The sequence below is a fragment of the Lonchura striata genome, chromosome 3, assembly GCF_046129695.1.
Source record: "Lonchura striata isolate bLonStr1 chromosome 3, bLonStr1.mat, whole genome shotgun sequence".
In the NCBI taxonomy this organism is placed as follows: domain Eukaryota; kingdom Metazoa; phylum Chordata; class Aves; order Passeriformes; family Estrildidae; genus Lonchura; species Lonchura striata.
Genome location: NC_134605.1, coordinates 111,428,155 through 111,454,345, shown reverse-complemented (window position 1 = coordinate 111,454,345; position 26,191 = coordinate 111,428,155). Strand labels below are relative to the sequence as shown.

The following is a 26,191-nucleotide window of genomic DNA, read 5'->3' as shown; positions in this document are numbered from 1 at the left end:
AAATGTAGGAGCCATTTCTCTTCCCTGTGACCTTCCAAACACGCTGGCATTTAGCCTTGGTGCTGATACAGGAATTCTCCAGATTAATATCTGCTTTTTGTTGTGCTGACCCAGTTTGCTTGCAGAGGGGATATTTATTTCTCCCCAGCTTTGAAGGCCTGTACTTTTTTTAGACATTGCATAAGGAATCTATCATCTGCAAATAATTAAAATTAGACACTAGAAATGACATTGTGTTGCTAATGAGCAGATGTGTCTACTTATACCAGTGGAAGAACAGCTGTACACATAAAAAACGCTGCAGCCACCCTAAACCAACATTTGGTATTCTGCTACAGGCCTGGAACTCCATTTGGAGATTAAAGGGGAAAAAATAATCTCTCCCTGTAAAATGTAACCGTTTTTATGCTTTGCCTTTACATTTTTTGTAACTCGCTTCCCTTTATAATTTGAGAGAGATTTGTGAGTCTCAGATTAAAGCACTTTTGTAGTGTATTTCAAATGTTATTAAGAGCCTTGATGGTCTCAGCATTATTACAAGGTGTAACAAAAACCAGTAGAAATATAAAATCTATTGTCACCAGGCATATTAAATATATTCAAAATAGAATTACCAGCCCCTCAGGGAGCCATTCTTGGTCCAATACTCCTCAATATTTTCATTAATGACTCAGAGGATACAGTAAGGAGGATGCTAATTAAATCAGTGGTACAGACATTGCTGGGAGGCTCTTGAAGGAAGCGAATAAAGCACAGTTCTGTGTTGATAAATTAGCAAAAGCCATGGAAATCGATGTGCCAGGACACAATAAAGATAAATGTGAGGTGGTTCCTGCAGGGATGGACACTCAAGAGTAGAACTGGGTTGTTTTATAGGAGTCTTTCTGTTGTCTTCTTCTAATTCCTGCTCTTTCCTATGAAGTCCCATTGGAGGGACAGTTGATTGATGCTGACTCATCCCACAAACAATGAATTTAGTACTCTGCTCAAAACTACCTCCAAAATACCTGTGGTCTGTATTTTTTTTAAAGTAGTAAAGTCTTTGCCAGAGTTGTACTTTGAGAATGCAGCTTCATCTCCTCCCTGAACCGAAATCTTGTGTTTTGTTGCTCCCACTCTTTGTGTTTCTCCAGGAGTAAACAGGCATTAAAAATAAATAGGTGTTATTAGGCTGCTTTGAATCCCCAGAAATTTCAGCTGCCATGCCCTAATTTGCATGTTAGACTCTTCTTATCTATATAAATTAGAATAGACTTTTCCTGACCTATATTTGCAGTTTAGGAGATGATGTTTTCCCTTCATCTTTCTTAATGAAGGGGATTATTAACCAGAGCAGTGGTTGCTGAGGTGGGCTGAACACTTTGAATTTGGAAGTGAGTGGTGCTGAATCAATTCTGGATCAAGGGCAAAAGTTCTTCTGGGCTCTGAATTCCTCGTTCAACTGCTTTTAGGCCCTTTATTTTACACCTGACAAGGATGTGTGGACCATTTCCCCAGAACTACTGAAAATTAAAACTCTGGCACTGTGGGAAACATGAATCCACCTGAGGGAGGTGAGGTTTATACTGGATATAAGGAAGAATTAGATTATGTATTTTATATATATATATATATATATATATATATATATATATATATATGTAATACAGTATCATGTGGGTCCCTTCCAACTCAGAATATTCTGTGATTCTGTGATACAAGAAGAAGATGATCTCTAAAGGTCCTTTCCAACCCAAACCATTCCATGATGCCGTGGTTCTATCCATGAAGCCGACAGGAATGTGGCGGGAATAACAGCATCTAAATTTTCATGTATTTGTAGAATTAGGAGAGGGCAACCTTAGAAAGTCTGTTTCTGCAGAATTTTTTGATGGATTGTTCCTAATCCTTAGGCAAGGAAAACAATAGATAAAGTCAAAACAAAGAGATACCAAACATTGTTTTCTTCTTCAAATAATAGTGAATTTACTGTACTTGGGTCTGGAAATCTGAGGCACTGAAGCGTGGCATCATTAATCATAGTTTATGGTGATTATTAGTAGGCTTTTAATCTTTGTTTTCGTGTATAATTAGGTACAAGAGGTCAAAGCTGACTCTCCTCTGAACAACAATATTTTCAATGAATGACTGTTTTTCTCTGCCTGCAATTTCCTTGTGCATATTTATAAGAGCACACTTGTCTGTGTTTTGAGAGAGCAGTGTCCCATGAGCTTATCTGCTGATAAAAGCAAATGACAACACTATTATTTTTATTATCACTAATTATTTTTATTACTATTGCAACAGCACCTGGTGGATCAGAGTGGGTTTGGATTCATAGTGCTGGCAAATGCCTAAATTGAGGCAAGGCACTAATGAACAGCAGATAAACAAAGAGAAAGGAGAAGGCACATGAAGAAAAATAAAGCAAATCTGTGTGGTTCCATAGCTGAGCCCATGTGGTAACTGGTCTGAATCCCTGCATTTCTTAATTATGTTTTTGCCCATCATCAGTTGTTGTCCAGCTTTTGGTAACATCATAGCAAAGTTAATCCCTGAAGAAAATCAGCAATGAGGGCCTGATTCTGATGCCCAAACAGAAGTGCCTTTGCCATATCAAATGCTTTTTTGGGTATTATTCCTGTTTTCCAGCAGTTAGAAAATGTGGAGCTCATTTCTGCCCTTTGTCCTGTCCTCCAATCTCTTCTACACATCCCTGCTACATGCAATTTATTTGGGATTGAAGGCTTTCAAGATCTCCAGGCAGTCTTGTCTCACTAGCATTTCTAGGAGGGATAAAGGCTGAGCTAAATCCACTTAAATTTAGATGTTTCCATGGGCATGGAGTGGCTCAGCTACCACGGGTGTGGGAAGAACTGGTCAACAAAGTTGACTCAAATGAGGCATCAATGTTTGGTCAGTTTTGGTTGCCTAAACCAACCCTCAGTTCCAGCTTCACCAATAAATACTGATAAAAATTCCCATGTTCATTGAATCACAGAATTGTCTGAGTTGGAAGGGACCTTAAGAACTAGCTCATCCCACCCCCTTCCACTATCCCAGGTTGCTCCAAGCCCATCCAGCCTGGCCTTGGACACTTCCAGGGATCCAGGGGCAGCCACAGCTTCTCTGGACACCCTGTGCCAGGGCCTCACCACTCTCACAGGGAAGAATTCCTTCCCAATATCCCATCCATCTCTGCCCTCTGGCAGTGGGAAGCCATTCCCTGTGTCCTGTCCCTCCATGCCTTGTCCCAAGTCCCTCTCCAGCTCTCCTGGAGCCCCTTTAGGACATGGAAGGAGCTCTGAGGTTTCCCTGGATCCTTCTCATCTCCAGCCTGGACATTCACAGCTCTCCCAGCTTGGATCCCAAGGAGCTTCAGGCTTTGGAGCATCTTTGTGGTTTCCTCTACAGTTTCTCCAGCAGGTTGAAGTTCATCCAGCTCCCAGACAGATTTTTAAGAGAAAGTACCTCTGAAAAAGCCTAATGTATGTTTATGGGAGAAAATGTCTAAAATCCTGCCTAAACCAAATAATTTAACTTTTGATTAAAGTGAAGTCAAGTTTGATTAAAGCAAAAGTCCCCTACAATAAGTTTAGTTCCATTATAGATGATTTATGTGCATAATTCACTGTTCTATTCATCTGTTCTGTGCACTACTGGTAAATATGAATTTTCAATTAATAACTAAAAATGGATTAACACTTTTGCCTGCCAGAGATACTTGAGGTAATACTTGAGCTTTGTTGCACTTATCCAAAACAAATATTTGAGGATTTTTTTTCTGGGTTCAGGTTGATGATGTACTTCCTTCAAAGGTCGAATAACATTCAAAAATCCATTTATGCATTGTTATCTCTGAGGGAATCAATAAATAATGAATATACAGGGAACTTTTCTTCTAAACCAAGCCTTCCTGGAGAATTCCTAGTTTTTAAAAATATGGATAAAATATTTGAAGTGTTAGAGGGGCAGTATTGCTACTGCTATATGGATTACAGAGTAGTTTGGGTTGGAAAAGACCTCAAACATCTTTTAGTGCCAAAAGAGGACCAAAACCAGAGTTTCCTCCTTGACACTAAAAACTGTGTATATTGAAAACTTTCTAAACCTTGTTGACAGTGTAAAACTTTTCTTTATTATGTACAAGCTCATTAATTCTTTTAAACCTCCTGAAGAAACTATTTTCTGTGTAATTTATACTTCCTGCACCACAGAACCTTGAAAATCATCCAGAACTCTCAATGCACAGCACTGTAACGAAATTCTTTCCTATTAACATTTTTCTCCTTTAATCATGTGCCATAAAGAGTTTTACTTTCCCCTGGCAACTTTTAAGCTGTATGGATGTAATCATTAGAGTGAGTGATGACATCAAACCAGGCTGACATGGTGCCATTGATTTTTACTAAATAATGATATGATGAGCTAGAAGAAGGAGTTTTATTAGTCTTAACTCAGCAAGGATTGATTGGGGAGAAGAAAATGACCAATCCGTATCTCAGGTTGCTGCAGGTATAAGAAAATAAGTGACAGCTGCAGAAAAGTCTATAAATCATGGGAAAAATTATGATAAAAATAAGAGCTATGAACTGCCCTTTAAAATTTCACTGGATGGCAGAGAAGAGTCGAAGAGACCTCAGCCATTTATCTCCATTATGCCTGGGATCCTCCGAGAATAGCAAAGTTGACGGATGATGCCATTACCTTTTTTTTATTATTTTTAAATGGAGGGAAGATAAGGAGTGGTGTATAAGTGTTACTTTCAAGTCATTAGAGGGTTGAGTCTTTGAAAGAATTCCTTGATTTAGCTAATAAAATAAAGTGTCTTTTGCTTTAGCTTTCTGTAGGTAATGTATTAAACATCGACATTTTAGAAACAAATCTGCTTGTTTGCAGTTTCTGAAGAAAAAAAATAGTACTGGAAAATAAGTTTTTTTATTAAACAGAGAATCACGGAATGGTTTGGGTTGGAAAGGAACTTAAAGATCATCTCATTCCACCCCCTGCCCTTGAGCAGGGACACCTTCCACTATCCCAGGTTGCTCCAAGTCTTGTCCAACCTGGCCTTGGGCACTTCCAGGGCTGGGGATTCCATATTCCAGCCCATATTCCAGTCATTCAAAGCAAAGGAGAGCCAGAATGTATTGCTTGGATGCCAAAGAATGTGAAGAAGTCCAAAACTAAGTCATTCTTACCCAGGTGCATCAGAAGATACCAAAGTGTTGGTAGGAAAGGCATTTTTAGAGCCATTTCTTTGCCTATTATCTACAGTTTGGCAAATATCAGCTTTCCCAGTAACAGAGAGTTTATATTCCATGTCAGTCTCAACCTGGGAATTGCTCCTTTGACAGGATCTGGGAGCTCATCACAGCCCCCTCTTCTCTCCAGCCACCATCCTCTCACCACAGATTTCCATTTCATATACAACAGAGCTCAGCTCTTGAGGGCTTTTTGTGGTTAATTGGTGCTCTGGGCTCTGCTGGCACAATGGGGACATTTTATGTTCTCCAGAGTGGTCAGGGTTGAGCTCTGTGGAGATGCTTTGGTCATCCAGAGGGAAATTCCTGAATATGATCCATGCCCAGCATCTGAACACATTTGGAGCTGCAGATGCCCTCATCTACTCTGGTTCTCCAGAGACGAGAGCTTGCAATGACAGCCCAGTGCTCACACAGGATCTGGGCTGTTGGATTTTGGACTTTTTTTTATACTTTGGCATCACAAAACCATATCCAAACTCCACATATTTTTGTGTTTTGCCAGAGAAGTGCAAATTCTCTGCTTTTCTTTCGTGTTCTAAAATCAACCTCTCTATCAAAGCATCTCTTTGACAAGAGGATTTCTGGCTGTTCCCAGCAAATCAGCTGATTTTCTTTGTTTCAGACCTCAGCAGTGAGTGCCAGGCTGTTACCTCGGAGGTCTGTTTGTTCCTGTTCCGGCTGGATTTGTTCCTGATCACCTGGTCAGGGATACATCATTTGCCTTTTCCAGTCTCTGTCTTGCCCCACTGATATTACTGAAATAGATCTGGATGAGAACAATTCCTTCATGGAAAGGATTGCCCAGCCCTGGCACAGCTGCCCAGGGCAGTGTTGGGATCCTCATCCCTGGAGGGATTTAAAATCCTTGTGGCACTTGGGGACATGGGTCAGTAGTGGCCTTGGCAGTGCTGGGGGATGGTTGGACTTGGTGATCTCTGAGGCCTTTTCCACCCACAGTGATTCTCTGATTCCTCAGGGTTAATTAATTTTCTTACCAATTTTAAGAAGGAACCTGTTTTTCATCTCAGTCCTGAACAAAAGGGAGGTTCAGGTCCTACTGACAGATTTCCCTGTTATCCTTGAGGAAAAGACTGATCTCCTGGAGCTATCCTAAAAACTGTCCCTAAACTGGCAGGTTTTGCACATGGCAGGGGATGGGACTGGGTGATATTTAGGGTCCCTTCCAACCCAAAGTGTTTTATGAGTCTATGAAAATGTATTTCCTTAAAGTGAAACCCTCAGGAATGGAATGCAGCTTTAGGTGCATTGTTCAAGGGATAAGTGCTCTTCGTTGCTTGGATGTTTTCTCATTTCCCACTTAGATTTTGGATACTTGGGCTTTCAATTGCCCTTACAAGTTAAACAACTTTTGCAAGACTGAAGAGCCTAATTTCTCTGTTTTTTTTTTTTTTTTTCTTCTAGAAATGTATTTTTAATTTAGAGTCAGTTCTCCTCTTAACGCTCTCTTCAATAAATTCATTAAGCTGACTGGCTCCCTAATACTATGTCATGGTGGCTCATGCAGATATTAAATAATCTGAATTTTTCACTCAGAGCACTGTGCACTGAGCTCATACCAAACTTACACTCCTAAATTCATGCTGGAAACCAGCACCCTCTGTAGTGATCCTCCACTCCGAGAGATTTTTGTAATCTCCTCCCTAGTTGGTTGTTAAACAGTTTGTTAAGCAATAAATAGATTTGCAGAATGTTAATGCTTAAACTCAAGCATCAATCAGCATTAACATATTCTGGCAAAACTAAAGCTTTCCTGGCCTGTCCTCATTTTGTCCCAAACTGGCTTTACCAGAGCTCTCTGCCATCCTGGAAGAACTTCCAAAGGAACGAGCAAAATATCCTCTGGTGACACTTACCACTATTAAGTATTGATGAAGAACATTGTTATTGTTTTTATTGTAATAGTACATTTTAACAGCTAAAAAATAACCCAAATCATCAGAAAATTCCAGAAGATGTTTTGGAATCAGATTCCTTAATGTAACTGTTGGTTATTGAATGGAATTTTCATCCTTATACATATTTAAAAATATTCTTGTGTCTTGTTGTTCATAAATATTTCAGGCAGTGTTTGTTTGTTTATTGTATTTCCCTTTAAATCATTTTTTTTTGTTGCCCTGGGGAGTCCAAGAGGGATAAATCCATGATTTAATGAGGATTAGTGAGTTGATGGCATCTTTTCCCTCCAGTACCACAGGCTCTTTCTCCACCCTCTGTCCTTTGCCAGGGGGATATCAGGACATCCATTTCCTTTCCCATTTCATCTCCACAATCCTGACAATTGATGGGAATCCTCAGAGGGGCTGTGACAGCCTGGTGGCAATCCTAACACCAATCCTGATGATTTCCAATTTGTCTTGGATTGCAGTTTTTTGGGAGGACCCTGTCTGCTGGTGTGGATGTACTTGGAGGAGTGAAAAAGTTGGAGTTTCTTAAGCAAAGTCAAAATTAACACATTTTATTCCAGCCAAATGTAAAGTTAGGTTCTTGAGCACAAAATTGGGAACAAGGGGAGAAAGGCAATGATAACAAAGCTGCCAGTGCAGCTGCAAAAGTGCATGTCCAGATAATTCTTGATGCTAAAGCTGCTCTGAGGCTGTTTGAGTTTAGGGAACAATCCACAGCAAAGCTGGCTGGAGAGAGTGGGAATGGGAATGGGAATGGGAATGGGAATGGGAATGGGAATGGGAATGAGCAATGGCTTCCCAGGAATGCAGCGCCAAATCAAATCTGGGCTTGTCACCTGAGGGGACAGTTGTCACCTCTCTGCTTTGACCCAGTGTTTTGTAGCTTTGCAGGGAGAATCCATCCCATATTTTGCAAATTTCTACGTGAACAACTTCATACATCAAGTCTTTCAAAGAGGTCACACATATCAGCAGAAATATCAGGAAATTCTGGTGCCAAAATTGCTCATCCAGCCAGGTCTTGAACTCCAGGGATGGGGAGTCCACAAGCTCTCTGGGCAGCCTGCTCCTAAAACAACTATTTTTCTCCAAAAGTATTTTGTGCCTTTCTCCCATTAAGTTGTATTCCACAGCACAAGAAAGATTATAAGTGCTTGATAAAATCAACAATTTTTTGGTAACCATTTGCATGGTTCAAAATCAATTTTTTTAAGAATGCCGTGATTACAGTGACTGCAGATTAATTTTTTAAGGTTTGACATCTGTATTTGACTATTGTGTGATGGAACAGAACCGTAAAATGCTCATATTTAATTTTCATGGCATTTAAAAGGAGATATCAGCATTGAATCCCTTCAGGACTCTTTAACCAAAGACTTAGATTTCCTAAAACTCCCTGCTGAGTGTGCATGGCAGAAACTGTGCTAATCCAGCTGTATGTAACATCCTGAATTTCTGGGAGGTGTCCCATGGCAGGGGGTTGGAATGAGATGAGCTTGAAGGTCTCTCCCAACCCAACCCCTGCTGGGATTCTGTGGAATGGGGGTGTTTTGGACTTCTCCCAGCCCCAGGGAGGGAGGGAAGCTGATCCCCCTGCCTTGTGTCCCCCCAGGGATGCGGCAGGGGAACGACGTCGGCACTCAGTATCGCTCGGCCATCTACACCTTTTCCCAGGAACAGATGGAAGCTGCCCTGAGATCCAAGGAAGAATATCAGAAGGTAACACTGGGCAGGGGGTGGAATTACTTCACCTGTGAGCACAAGGTCACAGATGTCACCAATTAACACAAAATCACTCCTCGTGTGTTGCACTCTCCACGCTGCTGTTGCAGCTCCTCAGCCCAATGCCCAACTTGCATGATAGTTGCTTTAAATTCCAACTTCTAGGATTTTATTTTTTGTGTGAGTCATTTTATAACCATGCAGAAAGAGAAATAGTTCCTTGTTCAGAGATATTTTGAGTCTCTTCAACAGATTTATTTAATGTGAGTTCACTAGAACAGAAATCTGTGATCTTAAAGCTATTCAAGCTTCTCTGGACCCCAAACCCTGAAGGGTGAACCCAAAATCCAGATCCAAAAGTTCCTGAACATTTCTGGTTGGTAATTGAGCTGGATAACTCAGGATCACCCACCTGATGTTTCTGAGATGCTTCTATCAAGGCTTTCCATAAATGTCTTGGCTGAAATGACAGCCTGTGACTTATTGAGAGTATTTGTGTGTGAGGGCAAGGATTTGTGTGTGAGAACATTGACCAATTCCCTTTCTTACACAGAATTTTCCCCTGTTTTCTGGGGAAGATGGATTCTTTCTCTTCCCTGCCACGTTATTATTTAAGTGAAGGCAGAGGGATTAGTATCCTGCAGTGTTGTTGCACTGTGGTGCTGCCCAGTGCTCTGCAAAATTCAGATTCTGCAGCAGAAAAATATTAAATTATTCTAATTTATATGAAAAAAACCCACTCACATGGGACATCAGGGCAGTAAACTTAAGTAGTACCAAAAGACAATCGGAGTTCATTATATTTAGTTATACAATCACCTCACTGGTGTTATGTTAAAGAACCAGGAGTTTTGGTGTATACTTGATGTTAAAAGTAAAAAGCTCTTTTTACATCAGCCAGAGGTCCCAAAAGGCAGCAGTTTGTTTTCCACCAGTGTGGGTATGACTGGGTGAGCTCATAGCACTGGTTCCTACTTGCATTTGGAATTATTTTGTGTGCAAAGAGGTGCTCAGGACTGCAGGTAAGTGATTTCCAGATCTGACAACTGTGTGTATAAATGAAGTGCTCAATGACTTATATTTGCTTCTGATGGGGATAAGTCACTCCTGCAGGTGTTTATCTGGTGGTTTTGGAAGACATTTATTATTCAAAACTTCTTTTTACTGATTATTTACCTTAGACCCACTGCTTTTCAAAATTCCTTTTATTCCTTTCTTTTATCATCTGCTGACCAACATCACCCTGCAAATCTTACAGTTTTAATTTGCTTTCCCAACTCTATTATCCTCTGCTGTTATTTGTCATTAAATAAATACTGACATGAGAGCAAAATTGCCATGTGTGAGATTGCAATATGATATTACAGAAATTTCCATCATCAAATAGATTTCCTTAATGGCACCATTTAAAATTTACCTACTTTGAAAAGTGTGTGTAATTAGTACATTTATATAATTAGGCACAACTGTAAGTGAGCACATGTAGAGTTTGTTTTTGCACTGAAGTGGGGAAGGAAGGGACGGTGTTGCCAGCTAAGGAAACCCAGCAAATATGCACTGAAATTCCTTAGGGATGTGTGTTTCCCATGTATTATTAACAACAATATTCTCCAACATTATCTACTGGGGTATTGCAGGAGCGGTGGAATGGTTGTGTGGGAAACACACTGAGCAAACAATTTGTTCAGGAATCCCTTTTCATATTAAATGCTGTGCATTCCATTATTTTAATGTAAATGTAATACAGCCACTTTCCTTATTATTGCAGCAATTTAAAATAAATATCAAGCTTTTCTGGCAGTGACACATGCCAGATAATCATGGATAAAAATGTGGGAAAGGCACAATTTTTCTGTGATAAGCAGTGGTGCCTGCAGCAAGGGAGGAAGGACTGACAAATATTACAATAACTGCAGTGTGCATGGGTGACTCCAGTGTTTTTTGGCACTGCAAAGGAAGAAAAATAAAATCAGAATGTCTTTTTTTTTTTTTTTTTTTTTGTTAACTGAATAATTGTGCATGTGCACTTAGATGTGGTTTGAGCTGAGGGCCTGAAAGAGCCCTAAAAGTGGCCTTCAACCAGAAAATTATGATTTTTCTAGATGAGGTTTGGGGTTTTTTCCTAACTGGCTCCTGGTGTACGGGGAATGGAATGGAGCTGGGAAGGGGCTGGAGCACCAGGAGGAGCTGAGGGAGCTGGGAAAGGGGCTCAGCCTGGAGAAAAGGAGGCTCAGGGGGGACCTTGTGGCTCTGCACAGCTCCTGACAGGAGGGGACAGCCAGGGGGGATCGGGCTCTGCTCCGGGGAACAGGGACAGGATGAGAGGGAATGGCCTCAAGCTGTGCCAAGTTGTGGTCTAGATTGGATATTAGGGAAAAATTCTTCACAGAAAGGGTGAGCAAGCATTGGAATGGGTTTCCCAGGTCAGTGTTGGAGTCCTCATCCCTGAGGGATTTAAAAGCTGCATGGATGTGGCAGCTGGGGACATGGATCAGTGGTGGCCTCGGCAGCGCTGGGGGATGCTTGGATTCGATGATCTCAGAGTGCTTTTCCAACCTCAGCGATGCTGGGATTCACTTTTAAGTGGCAATAATCAGATTTCTTACCAGGCTGTGAGTGAGACCCTCAGGGTGCCCCAAGCCCAGGTATCCTGCCAGGTCACGTCTATTTTAAGTGGTGGAACTTGTTGCTGATTCCTGAAGCTGCTCTGAGAGCTGAGAAGTGGCAGTAGAGCACTGAATTCACATCAAGCCATGGGGCTGGAGCTGCTGAGGGAGCTGAGCGCAGGAGTCAGCTCCTGGTGCCAGAGACTGTAATACAATACTGCTGCTGTAATTGGTGACACAATGGAACTGTAATCAGGAAAACATCAAACGAGGGCCAGGCCTTGGTGAAATCACCGTGAATGAGCAGTTTTGCCTGAAGCTGAGGTTTTTTTAATACAGGTGAACCTGAGGTTACTCAATTTTCAAGATGGTTGCTCAGCTGGGTTTAGTTTTCAAATGAATTATCAAGGCAATTGTAATCCAGAGAGTGAAATCAGGGTGGGAAGAAGTTTGTATTCATTTTTATTTTCAGAATCAGACCTTGCAGTTATTTTGTCAAGCATTATCACTGGCTTTTAAGGTAAGAATGCACTGAGTGCCTCCCTTTCATGCAATCACAGAATGTTTTGGGTTAGAAGGGACCTTAAAGATCAGCCATGAGCAGGGACAACTTCCACTGTCCCAGGCTGATCCAAGCCCTGTCCAACCTGGCCTTGGACACTTCCAGGGATCCAGGGGCAGCCACAGCTTCTCTGGGCAACCTGTGCCAGCCACCCTCACAGGGAACAATTCCTTCCCAAATTTCCATCTAACCTTGCCCTCTGGCAGTGGGAAGCCATTCCCTGTGTCCTGTCCCTCCATGCCTTGTCCCAAGTCCCTCTCCAGCTCTCCTGGAGCCCCTTTAGGCACTGGAAGGGGCTCTGAGGTTTCCCTGGATCCTTCTCTTCTCCAGGGGAACACTCCCAGCTCTCCCAGCCTGGCTCCAGAGCAGAGGTTTTGGGTGGATGCATTCCGTGGAATAAGGAACACAAGGAATTAGCAGAAGATGCAGCAATCCCTGCAGCACAGCACTTTAGCAGACGCTGGGAAGCTTCCATCAGCTTTCTCTGATAGGACGTGAGAGCAAACCAACAAAACGCTCAGGTGCAAAAATAAGACTTTTACATTCGGTATTCGGGAAAGAGATTGAAAAGCTGGAGTTTCCCAAAGCATTCCAAAATCAATGAGCTTTGGAGCAGCAACCTGCAAAGGAGGTGAAGTGGTCGGGATTGTGTTTGTCAAAGCTGGAGGAAGGGCTGTTTACAGACCTCTAGGATCTGCAGTTCTGAGTGGTTAATTCCATGAAGGAATGCCTGGCGGTGGGAATTCACAACCTTCATCTGTGTTTTATCTGTGCTGTGTGAATTCAGAGCAGGCTTTGCCTGGGAGACAGTTTTTCATGTGATTTTTGGCTGGAAGAAGTTAAATAGCTCTTTTAAAATGAGATTGTTTTTATTAAAGCAATACAATAGTCAATAAAAAAATAACACCTGCTTACTCCTCTTCAAATTATGTCTAATTCAGAGCTTTATGTGTCAAATTATCTCTGCTTCACTCTGCTGTGAATGGCAACAACTTGATTCCTGATTGATGGTGGTGGCTCTTGTGGAGACAAGCAAAGCTGATCTGATAAACTGAGCCATTCTTTGGATTGTAATCACTTTTCTGTGCTGCAGAGATACTCTTTGTATGTTCATCCCTCTCGGAGAAAGCTGCATTTGGCTGTGGATGAGGAGGTTTTGTGTGAGCAATTGTGAACTCTTTTCATGTTACTGTAACCGCAGAAATTTTGACTTTGCCACTCTGATAAAATTCAGGCACCTCACATCGGGAAAATCTCTCAAAACTAATCCTAATCCATTTCTTGATGACAGTGGCAGCAAAATAAAAGCATTAATAGCATGAACTTAGGGTGGATTTGTGAATGTGTCTACCTGGACTTCAGCAAAGCCTTTGACAGCATCTCCCATGGCTTATTCCTGGAAAATCCAGCAGCCATGGCCTGGGCTGGGTTAAGAACTGGTGATGGCTGGGCACAGGGAGTGCTGGGGAATGATGCTGCACTTGGTGACAACAGCCCCCTGCAGCTCCAGGCTGGGGGAAATGGGCTGGAAAAGGCCCTGGGGGTGCTGCTGACATGAGCCAGGTGTGCCCAGGTGGGCAAGAGGCTGGTGGCACCTGGGCTGTGCCAACTCTGGGTGGCAGCAGGGCCAGGGCAGTGCTGTCCCCTGTGCTGGCACTGCTGGGGCACCTCCAGTGCTGGGGACAGCTCTGGGACAAGAAGGACATTGAGAGGCTGGAGTGTGTCCAGGGAAGGGAACGGAGCTGGGGAAGGGGCTGGAGCACCAGGAGGGGCTGAGGGAGCTGGAAAGGGGCTCAGCCTGGAGAAAAGGAGGCTCAGGGGGGACCTTGTGGCTCTGTGTAATTCCCTGACAGGAGGGGACAGCCAGGGGGGATCAGGCTCTGCTCCCAGGGAACAGGGACAGGATGAGAGGGAACAGCCTCAAGCTGTGCCAGGGGAGGGTCGGGTTGGACATGAGGAAGAATTTCTTCATGAAAAAGGTGATTAGAAGTTGGAAGGGGCTTCCCAGGGAGGTGGTGGATTCCTTAAAGCCCCTTTCATTCCTTCCCTTGCCACCTCCCACAGCCCCAGGTTGCTCCAAGCCCTGTCCAGCCTGGCCTTGGACACTTCCAGGGATGGGCATTCCCTGAGGCAGAGAAGTGCCACCATCCCATGCCGAGTGCATTCTGCTGCTATTCCTGTTCCCCAGGAATGCAGCACATGGTGCGTGTTTTTATTAATGCTGAGAAAAGCAAGGTTTTTATAGCTTTCAAGTCTGCATTTATTGTCTTCACTTGATAAAGGCCAGGCATTTCATTTGGCCCTTTGACTGTTGCAAATACAGCTGATCTTGTATTTGGATTTAGAACCAAGAAGAGCAGGATGAAACCTGAGTTTATATTTTGCAATCATTTTTTTTTTCATCTGGGAGGTCATGGGGGTCACTGAAGGAGCCGTTTGCTTTATTGCACTGGGAACGTGAAGTTTATATTGGACATTTAAACTAATGCTAGAAATTGCCCTGTAATAAACTAATGCAAATATCAAATGGATTTGACTCAAAAAGTGGGCTGTAAATAAAACATTTCTTGCTTTGTGTGGCTTGCCCTGTTCAGCCTGCCATTAATGTAAAAACATGCTGGATTTGTGTAGATATCCCATTTTGGTGTCCTTAGGCAGATGAATTCTCAATCTCCAGGGCAGAGCCTCATGTTGCTTCAGAAAATGAAGATTTAGAGGGCTGAGCTGTTGTTTGAGGGGTCCCACCCTCTGTGACCTGGCCTCCAGCTGGGCACAGCTCTCCTGTGGGTCCTGGGTCATCCCAGTGCCAAGGAGATGTAGTGGAATGTTCACTGATGCCAGCACAGAGGTTAAATCCCTTCCCATCAACCTGGAAATGTTTTCTGACATTGTTCAGTGGTATCTGGGATCCTTCTGAAGAGCTTCTAGTCCAGGCTTTCGAATTCCTTGATGTTGATTATGCATCTGTTACAGCATTCTGAAAGCGTCACAAGCACATTAAATGTCAGGTGCATAAATGTGATAATGACCTCAATAATGGTGCTTTAAGTGAACACAGGATTTACAGGGAACAGGATGGAATTCCTTCTCTTCAGGAAGCACTCAGGGAGTTTAGTTTAACTGAGAGATTAGTTTCGGGGAGGACAGGATAAAATAGAAAAAAGTCAAGGTAAAAGGAACATGATGGTCATTAGCTGGTGCTGTTGTTGTTCTCTTTGGGTTAAACACAGCCCTTAAAACTGACCTAAGGAAAAAATTTCCAGGAAATGAACCTGAGGAATTATCTCCAGATGTGTTCAGTCTCATCATGTGTGAAAATGTGTCTTAATTCTGCTCTGCTCTTTGGATCCATCCATGTCCAGGTGAAGGATAAGATGTGAAGTGGGAATCTCTGCATAGACTGAGAGGGGGAGAGAGATTGGCCTGGTTTGAGGTTTCCATACAAATTAAAAAAATAATGAAAAAGCCTTTTTTTAAAGTGACATTTCTAATGAGCATGGGAGCATTACTTCTGCTCTCCAAACAGTTTGTTCATCTCTAGTGCTGAGCTGTGGGATCCAAAAACACTCCTCAAACCTCATTTTCTCAGGGACAGAAGTGTGCCTGAGCCAGGATTCAAATGAATGCTCATGGAACACTTTCCCACTGTTTACCCAACTCTGAAATACGAAGCAAAAAATGTTTCGGAGCATGATGACACTTCAGGAAGTTCTGAGTTCCACAAAGCTCTCATGTGGAAATGACAGATACTCAACATTTATAAAATATCCTGCTCAGGCCTCTGAATATGGACATAGGAGGGTCCACTTAAACACTCAGGTCCCCATGATTTGATAACCAGATGGTTGATAGCCAGTTGTGTTGACAATTCATCCCTGCTGAAGTTGTTTTCCAGCTGATGTTACTATTTTCTTAAATATCTCTCAAGATTCCCTCAGAGGACCCAGTGCAGATCATCCAAAAGCTGCAAATCCAGAGCAACACCATTTGAATCCATGGAATTACTCTGGATTTCCAGTAATGCAATTGAGACAAAAATCTGGCCCCGGAGTTTCGTTCCTCTCAGTATTTGTGTTGCCCAAAGAACTGCCATAGGATTGTGTGTTTTATTTTCTATATGAAGTGTACATCAAAGAGAACTCTCAGCTTTGGGGAAAACAAGTCAATACTTCCTTTAAGGAAAAATCAGAGGATGTTTAGGCAGAAACATTGTCGTGTCTGGTTTGATCTCATGATCTTTTTCCATCAAGTGTTTTTTCTCCTTTATTGACTTCCACAGATCTCTTGTAGACTGATCTTTCCTTTTGTTTTATCATGAAATCACAGAATCCCAGAACGGTTTGGGTTGGAAGGGACCTTGAAGTCCATCCCATTCCACCCCCTGCCATTGGCAGGGACACCTTCCACCATCCCAGGTGGATCCAAGCCCTGTCCAGCCTGGTTTTGGGCACTTCCAGGGATCCAGGGGCACGACAGCTTCTCTGGGCAACCGGTGCCAGGGCCTCAGCACCCTCACAGGGAAGAATCTTCTGACATTGGCTGTTTTCCCTCATCCTTTTCTTCCACTTTTTCCCAGTCTTCAGATTTTCTACTTTTTCCCCCTCAGTCCTGTGTTTCTGAAAAAAACTTCCCTCCTTTTTATCCTTTCAGACAAACACAAACTTGTATTTTTTTCTAGCTGACACTTATTAGGTGTCATTTACTCACTGGGTCTGGAAGTGAATCCAACTACCCAACATAAAGTGGACAAAATATATTTCCTCTTCCTGCTGCCTAGAGCATCCCAAGATACCTGCTAGGGAAGGGCCATGGAATTTTGTGCAGGAAGGGTCATCAAAGACTGAGAAATCACTTTCAGTGAATCCCTGCTTCAAGCCCCAGTATTAAACCCAGTATTTGATCCTGACCTTTCCCCAAGCAAGCAGCCTCCTATGGATTTTTTGGGTTAATGTATTTCCAGTGTGGCTTCTCCTTTCTCCTGTGCTTTGGTTATTTTTAGTTGGCTCGGTTAAACCAGGTCTCTTTCAAGTTTTAAAGGAGTTGTATTTAAAGTGTTCACAGAAGAAAAGACTGTTTTACACATCAAGACCCTTTGTGAGGTGGTGGAGAAGGGCAGGAGGAAGAACTGTATCCAGACAATGGGTGAGGGTGGAATTTTGGATTTTTTTTCAGGGAAGCTATGGAGGCAATTTGAGATTTAACTCCATTCCAATGATCTCAGTGGTCCAGGGCAGTAACTCTGACCTTCACTTGATCTCCCAGTTTTACCAGCACTAATTTTAAAATTATTTTGAAGCTTTGATCACTGCGATTCACAACAATCCTGGTGAAAGTCCATCTTAATCCAATTATCATTCCCTGTATCAATACCATTTTTGCATTTCTTTTTTTAATGAAAATAATTTTATGATACTTAATTAAACAGCAAATGTTCACTGCACTGGATCTGCAAATTTTCCTGTGTCAGCTGAACTTGTAATAGCATCAAAGACAGATGTTGGGTTTATATTTGACCTGTTTTCTACAAAAAACATTGATTGGCACTAATTATATTCCCTATCATTTGAATGTTATTTCTTTTTTAGGGAGGCGGGGTTTTTTGTTTGTTTGCTTGGTTTGGTTTGGTTTTTTTGTTGCTGATTTTTTTTTTTTTTTTACCCATGTAAAAATTGGCCCTGTGTTATTTGTGTTGTCTTATTTTCTCTTTTGAAGTGGTCAGGGAACTGGTGCTCATTATCTCTTCTAACATTTTCAATATTAACCATTTAACCATTTACTGACTATGTGAAACCCACATTTTCCTTAAAAAGCTAAAAAATTAGACAAATTTGGCTTTATTGGCCAGTGCTTCATGCTGAAGAACATCCAAACTTAAAGGTTTTTGCACTCCTTAAAGATATTTTCTAGATATTTCTAGATAAGCTAGATTTTTTTTTTTAATATGGAAAGCACAATAATTAAATTTATATATTTATTTATTAAGTATTTAATAGAGACAGTTGTATTTATCACAAATGGATGAGGGGCTGTCCTAGAAATTTAGAAAAATCAGTTTTCTTCAGCAATGACAACTTTCAGCCCAAACCATGAAGTTTTGTGGAGATTAAAACACCCAAAGACAAATTCTGGATAAAAGAAAGAGGAGTTGAAAAATTGCAGTGAGGGATTGTAGCATCGCTCCCCCTGCTCCACACACACATACACAAATGTGCACTTTTAACATCATCATCATTTTATTTTCTGTAATATTTTTTATTTTTATCTCAATCAACTAATTATATCCTGGGTGGTGATTTTTCATCCAGCTCTTCTTGCCGTTCTATGTATGTGGCTGCTATTTTATGTGCCAACAATCCTAGGAAATATATTTCCCCATTATCCCGTGATATATTATCGTAGGGAAAACCTTCAGTGTGAAATTAGGGGGTTTTCCAGGGCTGGAGAAATCCTGATTTCTTTCATTGCCCTCTAGTGGGCTCGAGCTCCTCTGCAAGGGCAGGGAATGAGGAGCTTTCCCCTTCTCTTTGTGCCACACAAACCATCGGGTTTCCTGTAATTTCGGTTATTTGTCCATGTTTGTGGGATTCCTGGAGCATCGTTTCATGGATCAGATGCAGCAGAATTATCCTGCTGGGGTTTATAAATTACGACAAAAAGAGGATTCTGTGCTTTGTGTATTTTGCTGTGGGAAGCAGGAGATGGGCATTTCCCAAATGAACATTCCCCAAGTAAGTTTTGGGAAGGACACCCGTATATGTTGGGCTGTCATTGAAATATTTACAATCTGGAGAGGTAGATATCAGGTTTTTATCGTTTTCTGCTGTTGTAGCTGTGTTGAATTGTGAATTCATCCCACACTCCTGCTAAAGGAGGGCTTGGTAAATGTTCCATCCCATTTATTTGTGATTTATCATAGAATCCTAGGATAGTTTGGGTTGGAAGGGACCTTAGGGATCATGAGCAGGGCCACCTCCCAGGTGTTCCAAGTTGTTCTAAGCCCTGTTCAACCTGGTCTTGGACCCTTCCAGGGATCCAGGGGCAGCCACAGCTTCTCTGGGCACCCTGTGCCAGGGTCTTTCCACCCTCACAGCCAGGAATTCCTTCCCAATATCCCATCCATCCCTGCCCTCTGCCAATGGGAAACCATTCCCTGTGTCCTGTCCCTCCAGGCCCCTGAGGCAAAGAAATTAATTTTGAACAGTAAGATCAAAAGAAATCAAACACAACTCCAGACTGGTTGTTAATATTTTTCATTTTAAATCAGCAAACAATTTACAAATGTATAATATATCATCATGTATTATGGCTTGCTGCTCTTAAAAAGTGAGTGACTTTTTGATGTAAAATCCCCGTTTAATATATGTTGGCTTCACACAAATTTATATTTCTGCACTGTCCTGGAAAGACAGGAGGGGAAGAAGCTCTAAAGGGCATTTTGGAAATGACAGCACAATTCTGTCTGAGATACTTGGGATATGTCAGGCATTAATTTACATCATGAGGAAACCACGCTGTTCATTAGAGAGCAGAGCATCAGGGAGTCAAGCACTTGTGCAAGAGGCAAAAGCAGGGTTGTTTAGAATCATGGAATCATGGGATTGTTTAGGTTGGAAAAGCCCTCTGAGATTATCCAGTCCAACCATCCAGCACTGCCAAGGCCACCACTGACCCATGTCCCCAAGTGCCACATCCACATGGATTTGAAATCCCTCCAGGAATGGAGACTGCACCGTTCCCTGAGAAACTGTGCCAGGGCTGGACAACCTTTTTGGGAAAGAAATTATTCCTAATATCCAGTTTAAATCCCCCTGGTGCAGCTTGAGGCCATTTCCTGTTGTCCTGTGTGATGGGTTCACCATCCACAAATGATGGCTCTGTGTCCCCTGATGTGATGGGAGTCACATTTCCTGCCTGCCAGTGGACTGGAATCTCCCTGGTTTGCCAGGATGTTGGGAAATGATGGAATGTGGCTCGGGGAGTGCTTCTGGCAGCTCGCTGAGCATCTTTGGGTGGATCAATCCCATCCCATGGGCTTGTCTTAGAGGTGTAGCAGGTTGATGACAGCCTTGGGTTATGGGATTCATTCTGCTCCTTGTTTCTCTCTGGAGAACAATTCTCTGACTGTTAAACACTGAGGCAAAGAAGGCATTAAGTGCTCCCACCTGCTCCTCATCCTGTGCTGCTCCATTCCCCCTGCATCCAGCACAGGGTGGAGATTTGTACGTCCATGTTTGCAGATGTGCATTGAGAGCGGCAGGGAAAAAAATCCTGCAGCTTTGCACTTTACTTCAGGAATGACTCACTCCCTCTGGTGGGAACATTTCATTCTGAATGTGTGATGCTGCTTTCCCTCCTCCTCCTCCTCCTCCTTTACCTCCTCCTCCTCTTTCTGCATCTATCCCCCTCCCCACATTCCCATTGCTGCTGCTCCGTGTGTGACATCTGCTCTTGTGCTGCAGAGCAGCTCTTTGGTTTCTATGGTAGCTGCTGTAGCCACTGGACCCATGGACTGGGAGGGAGAGGAGGAAAAAAATGCTCAAAGTGGCCAAATTCAGGTGCAGGATGTCCATTGTCCCTTGGTCAGAGGGCTGGGATGTTTTGGGAGAGGGAGTCCCAAGGGCGGCAGCTGCCAGGACATTCCAGGGTCATTTCCTTCCTTCTCCTGGGAAAAGTGCCTGCAGGCCAGCAGTGAAGTGGAGGGTGTGAAGAGCAGCAGATTTTGGTTTTGAGAACTTCACATTTCCTTTTGTCTTGTTCAGGTCTCCAGTTTGCAGAAAACCCTCCTCGGCTTCTGCCTTTAAGATGGTGAAAATGCAGATGCCAGGCCTAAGATATTGTAATTAAGTGTCTATTTATAACAGAGTTTGTCATTAGAATTACCATGTCATTTTTTAAACAAGGAAGGATAATGCCAGTTCACAATCTACACCTGTAGCTGTGTTGTTTTTTTTTTTTTTTAATTATTTTAAATGCAGTTCTTCTTTGATTTGTTCTGGCTCTGAATTCATTAGGAAGCCTGAATTAGCATCCTGCCACATTGTCTGGGGCTTCTTCACTCCTCCATCCCCTCAGGTACAAACACCAGGATTCTGTGCCAGGATTCTCAACTTCAGCTAAATGTGAATTTACTAAAATACAGAACACACTTCTTAATTTTTAAACATTTTTTGTAGAATGGAATCAGGATAAGGATTTTAGCAACAATTCCTTCATGGAAATGTTGTCTAACCCAGGGCAGTGTTTGGAGTCCCCATCCTTGGAGGGATTTAAAAGCCATGTGGATGTGGCACTTGGGGATGTGGCTCAGTGGTGGCCTTGGCAGTGCTGGGAATGGCGGGTGTCAGTGATCTCCAAGGATTTTTCCAACCTTAATGACTCTGTGATTCCATAATGCCATTATGCCACACCGTTGCAAAGATAAATCTATTATAGAGCAGTTTTTTCATGGGAGACAAAGCCAGCGGGAGCTGGGATCCTCAAATTAGTATGAGTTTGGTAAATCATGAAATCATGGAGTGGTTTGGGTTGGAAGGGACCCTAAAGACCATCTTGTTCCAACACCTGGAGAGGACAGGTTGTCAGGGATGACGGTTGTGCCTCCCGTGCCCATGTGTGGTGTGTGCCCTGAGCTCTGACATTTCTCCAGGCAGACAGGTCCTGCCTGGGTGAGGGGAATTTAGTGCTGGATGCACTTTAGAGAACTCAAGAGCTCTCTCTGTGGCAGATGAACAAGTCCTTTTCAGGTCCATGCTTCTTTTATTTGTTTTCATTAAAAAGTGGTTTTTATTCCATTTCCTGTAATCCTTGGAATTCCAGGATTCTAAGGCCAAATGTTTCATTTTGTATGAAGAATATTTTGCATCTTCAGCATTCCTGATATACTTTGTATGATTTTATTATCCAGCTGTGTTTGCACCTTGCCTATTTTTTTCATTCCATTTTGTCACTTACTCCCATTTAATCCCATATAATCTTTCCTGGAGTCTTTATCAGCAAGACAGACCTCAGATCCCCTCAGTCTAAGTAGTTGTCAATGACATGAAAAATCCTCTAAAATAATTTGCAGTCTGGTGTCTGTGGAGCTCTGGTGCAGTTCTAAAACAGCCCAAATGGGACTTTTTAATGGAAAACTATGGCAAACTGGATTTTTTTATTGAAGACTATGGCACAAGAAGAGCCTTTACCATGATCCCTAGTATTTGTGGTTGTCTCCCAGCTTTAAGGTGCTGCTTGTCTCCCTGTTTTACCCTTAGTCTTGCTTGTGTTCCCATTTGTTTTATGGACCCCCTTCCAGTTGCATGGAAATCCCAGCCATCCCTAAGGACATTTAATTTTTATTTGTCATTAGCAGTCCTTATAAACACCTTTTTTTTCCCCCTTCTTTTTTCCCTTTTTGCCTGTGAGCAGAAAGGCTTCAGAGCCTCTAGATTGGCTCAGCTCTGACTTGAATCACTCAAGGTGTCACATCAGGTAAATCACACGCAGAATCATGGAATCATTTAGGTCAGAAAAAAACCTCCAATGTCACCAATTCCAATATATATATCCTACCCCTGTCTTCTAAATATAGCCAAAAAATAAAGTTACATCTCCTTAAAAGATGATACAATTATCTGGGTCCTCCCCCTCACGGAATCATTGAGTGTGGGCAAGACCTTCAAGGCCATCGAGTCCAAGCTGTGAGTGATCCCCAGTTTGTCACCCAGCCCAGGGCACTGAGTGCCCCATGCAGGCCTTCCTTGGACCCCTTCCAGTGTTTAACAACCCTTTCCATGACGAAATTCCTCCCGATAGCCAACCTGAACCCTTCATGGAGGGCACTGTAGATTCCACCTGGTTTCCATTATCCCTTAATGGTGAATAATTACCATAACCTCAACTGAAATTGTTGTTTTTTTTGTTTTGTTTGTGTTTTTTTTTTTTTGTTTGTTTGTTTGTTTTTTTTGGTTTTTTTTTTAACTAAGATCATCCCACATTTTCCATTATTTGGCCCTTTTGCACCCATTGTTTGTTTTTCTTTCTTGAGCTTAGTTTATGACTTGTGTGTCTATGCGTGGATCAATGTTAGAAGATAATATTAAAAAAAGGGATTAGCACATAGCAATGATCTGTTAAATAGTGTAATTCATCATTGTGCAGAGGCCATCATTAATTTAATTTGTTTAATTAAAATATCCCATTAAAATGGATTTAGTTACTGGCACCAAACCACTGCTGGCTTCCTCTTTGTTACTGGGACATTTTATTACAAAGTCTCACCAAATTCAACATTTTGCTAATTGAGTCAGTGGTTCAATTTGAAATTAGTGTTGCTGGGAAGGAGAAACAAATCAAATAGAGAACCTCATTAGCATTTAGGACTTAAAACACAGGGTTTCCTTATTTCTCTTTTAGTGGCTGTGAGCAGGAGGTCAGGTTGTTCTGTGAACATTAAAAAATGTCTTCGCCCGACCTGCTGTTTGCCTGACAATGCCTCGTGTTTATCCTGACAGGAAGAAGCAAACAAAACAAAATGAAAAGGTAATGAGGTAGAGCACAGAGGGGATGGGAAATCTTCCCCTCAGAAAGCTCTGCAATGTTTATTAATGCTGCTGGGGCAATGGAAAAATGCAGCCTAGAAAAAAAAAAAAAAAAAAAAGCCATGGAGTGTTTTTCCATTTCAACTTGTCCTTTTGGAATTTGCCCATGCTAGAAAAGACAAAAATGAAATAATTCCATCTCTGAGCATAAAAGTGCAAAGTATATTGTGGTCAGCAGGTTTTGTTTCCAGTGTGATTTTGTAATCCTGCTCAGAGTGGAAAAAATCCAATGTCACCCTTTTAGTGACGTTTTAATTGTTGCTAATTATCTTAGAATCAAGGAATGGTTTAGATTGGAAGGAACATTCAAGCCCATCCCATTCCACCCCCCGCCATGGGCAGGAACACCTTCCACTCTCCCAGGTTGCTCCAAGCCCATCCAGCCTGGCCTTGGACACTTCCAGGGATCCAGGGGCAGCCTCAGCTTCTCTGGGCAACCTGTGCCAGGATCTCACCACCCTCACAGCCAAGAATTCCTTCCATCTATCCCTGCCCTCTGGGCAATTCCCTCTTGTCCTGTCTCTCCATCCCTTATCCCAAGTCACTCTCCAGCTCTCCTGGAGCCCCTTTAGGCCCTGGAAGGGGCTCTGAGCTCTCCCTGGATCCTTCTCTTCTCCAGGGAAACACTCCCAGTTCTCCCAGCCTGGCTCCAGAGCAGAGGGGCTCCAGCCCTTGGAACGTCTTTGTGGGTTCCTGTGGAGTTTCTCCAGCAGCTCCATCACGGCCCTCACCTTCCTTCTGGCTTTTTTTTTCTTTCTTCATGGCTGTTCACATTCTTCTTTCTCCTGCTCTTCGGGTTGTGTTAGTGCGGCCTTGAAGTAGAACTCCCAAACCTTTTTCCTCTACAAAAGTCCAGTATGGCTCTCACCTGACTGATCCACCCTGGATGAGCTACTCCAGTTTCTAAAACTTGAACGTGTCTGATGGCTGGGGAATTCTGTAGGGGATGGTAGAGGAAAAAACTGGTTGCCTGATGTAACACCTGGTGCAATGTGTGACTCTTCAGGGAATCTGTGCCATTTGTGTGGGGCTGTGTAGGGTGAAAGGATCTGGAGAAGTCCTGTGAGCTTCTGGGACAGTGGATGGACATCATGCCCAAAGCAAATTTGGGCAGCTGAGTCCAACTTCCAGTTTACCAGCAGATCTCTCTGCTGAGGAATCATCAGAACTGGGTCATGGAGTGAGCTACAGTTATTGAGTCCCAGTTTGGGCTGTTTTATTCTCTTTTATGGGTCCAGGTCTGGCCTGGTCTGGGCCCTGGTGCTGCCCTGGCTGTTGGAGTGGTCACTGATATGGTTTTAGCCTTAGGAGCTCCAAAGCCCAGCAGAGGTCTGAGGGTGACAGGGGATGGTTCCCAAGAGCAGTTCCAGCAGGACTGGACCCTCGGCAGCAGCAGGGTCTGGCTGCTTGGACGTGAGCCCAGCTGCTCTTCTGGACCACAGGGACTCATGGATGACTCAGCACACTCGATTTTCCAGGATAAATGAAGTCATTCCACGGAATGACTTCTGGGAATGAGAAGGATTTACACTGGTTCCTTGAATTGCGATGAAATCAAGGAATACTCCTGTAATACCTGCCTCCTGCAGATGGATGTCATCATGCCTGATGAGAAAATTGATGAAATATTTGGAAAAAACCCATAAATTTCTCTGGTGGTTGGAGATTCTCAATTATCCAAGCAGACAAGGAACATTGGATGGTCCAGTGGAAGGTGCTCCTGCCCATGGCAGGGGAGTTGGAGTTGGACCAGATGAGCTTTTGAGGTCCATTTCAACTCAAACCATTCTGTTCTTCTGAGACCTGGGGACACTTGTGGCTGACACTGTGAGGCACTGAGTCACACTGGGTAAATCTGGGATCTGTTGGCCAAATTCTTTTCTGTAGAACTGAGGAATGGGCTGATCAGGGGACACGCAAGTATTGAGCACAAAAAGACTGTGATTTGTTACCTAGCAAACAAGCTGAGCAAGGAAGGAGGTCTTCTGTTTTTTTTTGTTTTTCCTACAAATAGAAAAAATAAATTTCAGGAAGAGGCGAAAAGCTGTTCAGGGTGAAGAATGATGGTAGCACAAATCCAGGTGGGTATAAATTGCCAATTTTTATGTTTAGGATTGGAAATAAGTTGTTTGATAATCATTAGAGCAGCTAGGCTCAGGAACAGCTGCCCAAACAGAAGAGAAGAGGTGAGAAATCTGACAGTTTATGCAACAGGGCATGCAAAGTTCATGAAAGGATGGATGTGAGCTTCCAGTGGCAGGAAGCTCAACTGGATAACATGGAAGGAAGGAGGTTTTCCAGACCTGAGTCCCCATCACTACAGAGTGCTACTATTTTATGAACTCATTTCTCCACAATTTTTCCCCATATTATAAAAAGCTATGACTACATTATACCATTGTACTGCATCCTGTGCCCAGCCATTATGAATTTATAGATGAATTGGGGGAGCCAACTGATCAATATTCAATTTTTTGAGCCCTGCGTTTTGTGTGTCCCACTATTCTCAGCTGTTTGTGCAACGTCACAAGTTGCAAAGTCGGAAAATTTTGAT

General features: G+C 42.7%; 1 protein-coding gene across 4 annotated transcripts in view; it reads left to right on the top strand.

Moving 5' to 3' along the window:
* The window catches only part of MSRA (methionine sulfoxide reductase A), a 227,942-nt gene that overhangs the window by 137,477 nt on the left and 64,274 nt on the right, over window positions 1–26,191 (top strand). For all 4 annotated transcript variants that reach the window (XM_031504479.2, XM_031504481.2, XM_031504482.2 and 1 more), the window contains one exon: window positions 8,781–8,887. In XM_031504479.2, the coding sequence (XP_031360339.1) occupies window positions 8,781–8,887 (107 nt within the window). The remainder of the gene's footprint in view (window positions 1–8,780; window positions 8,888–26,191) is intronic.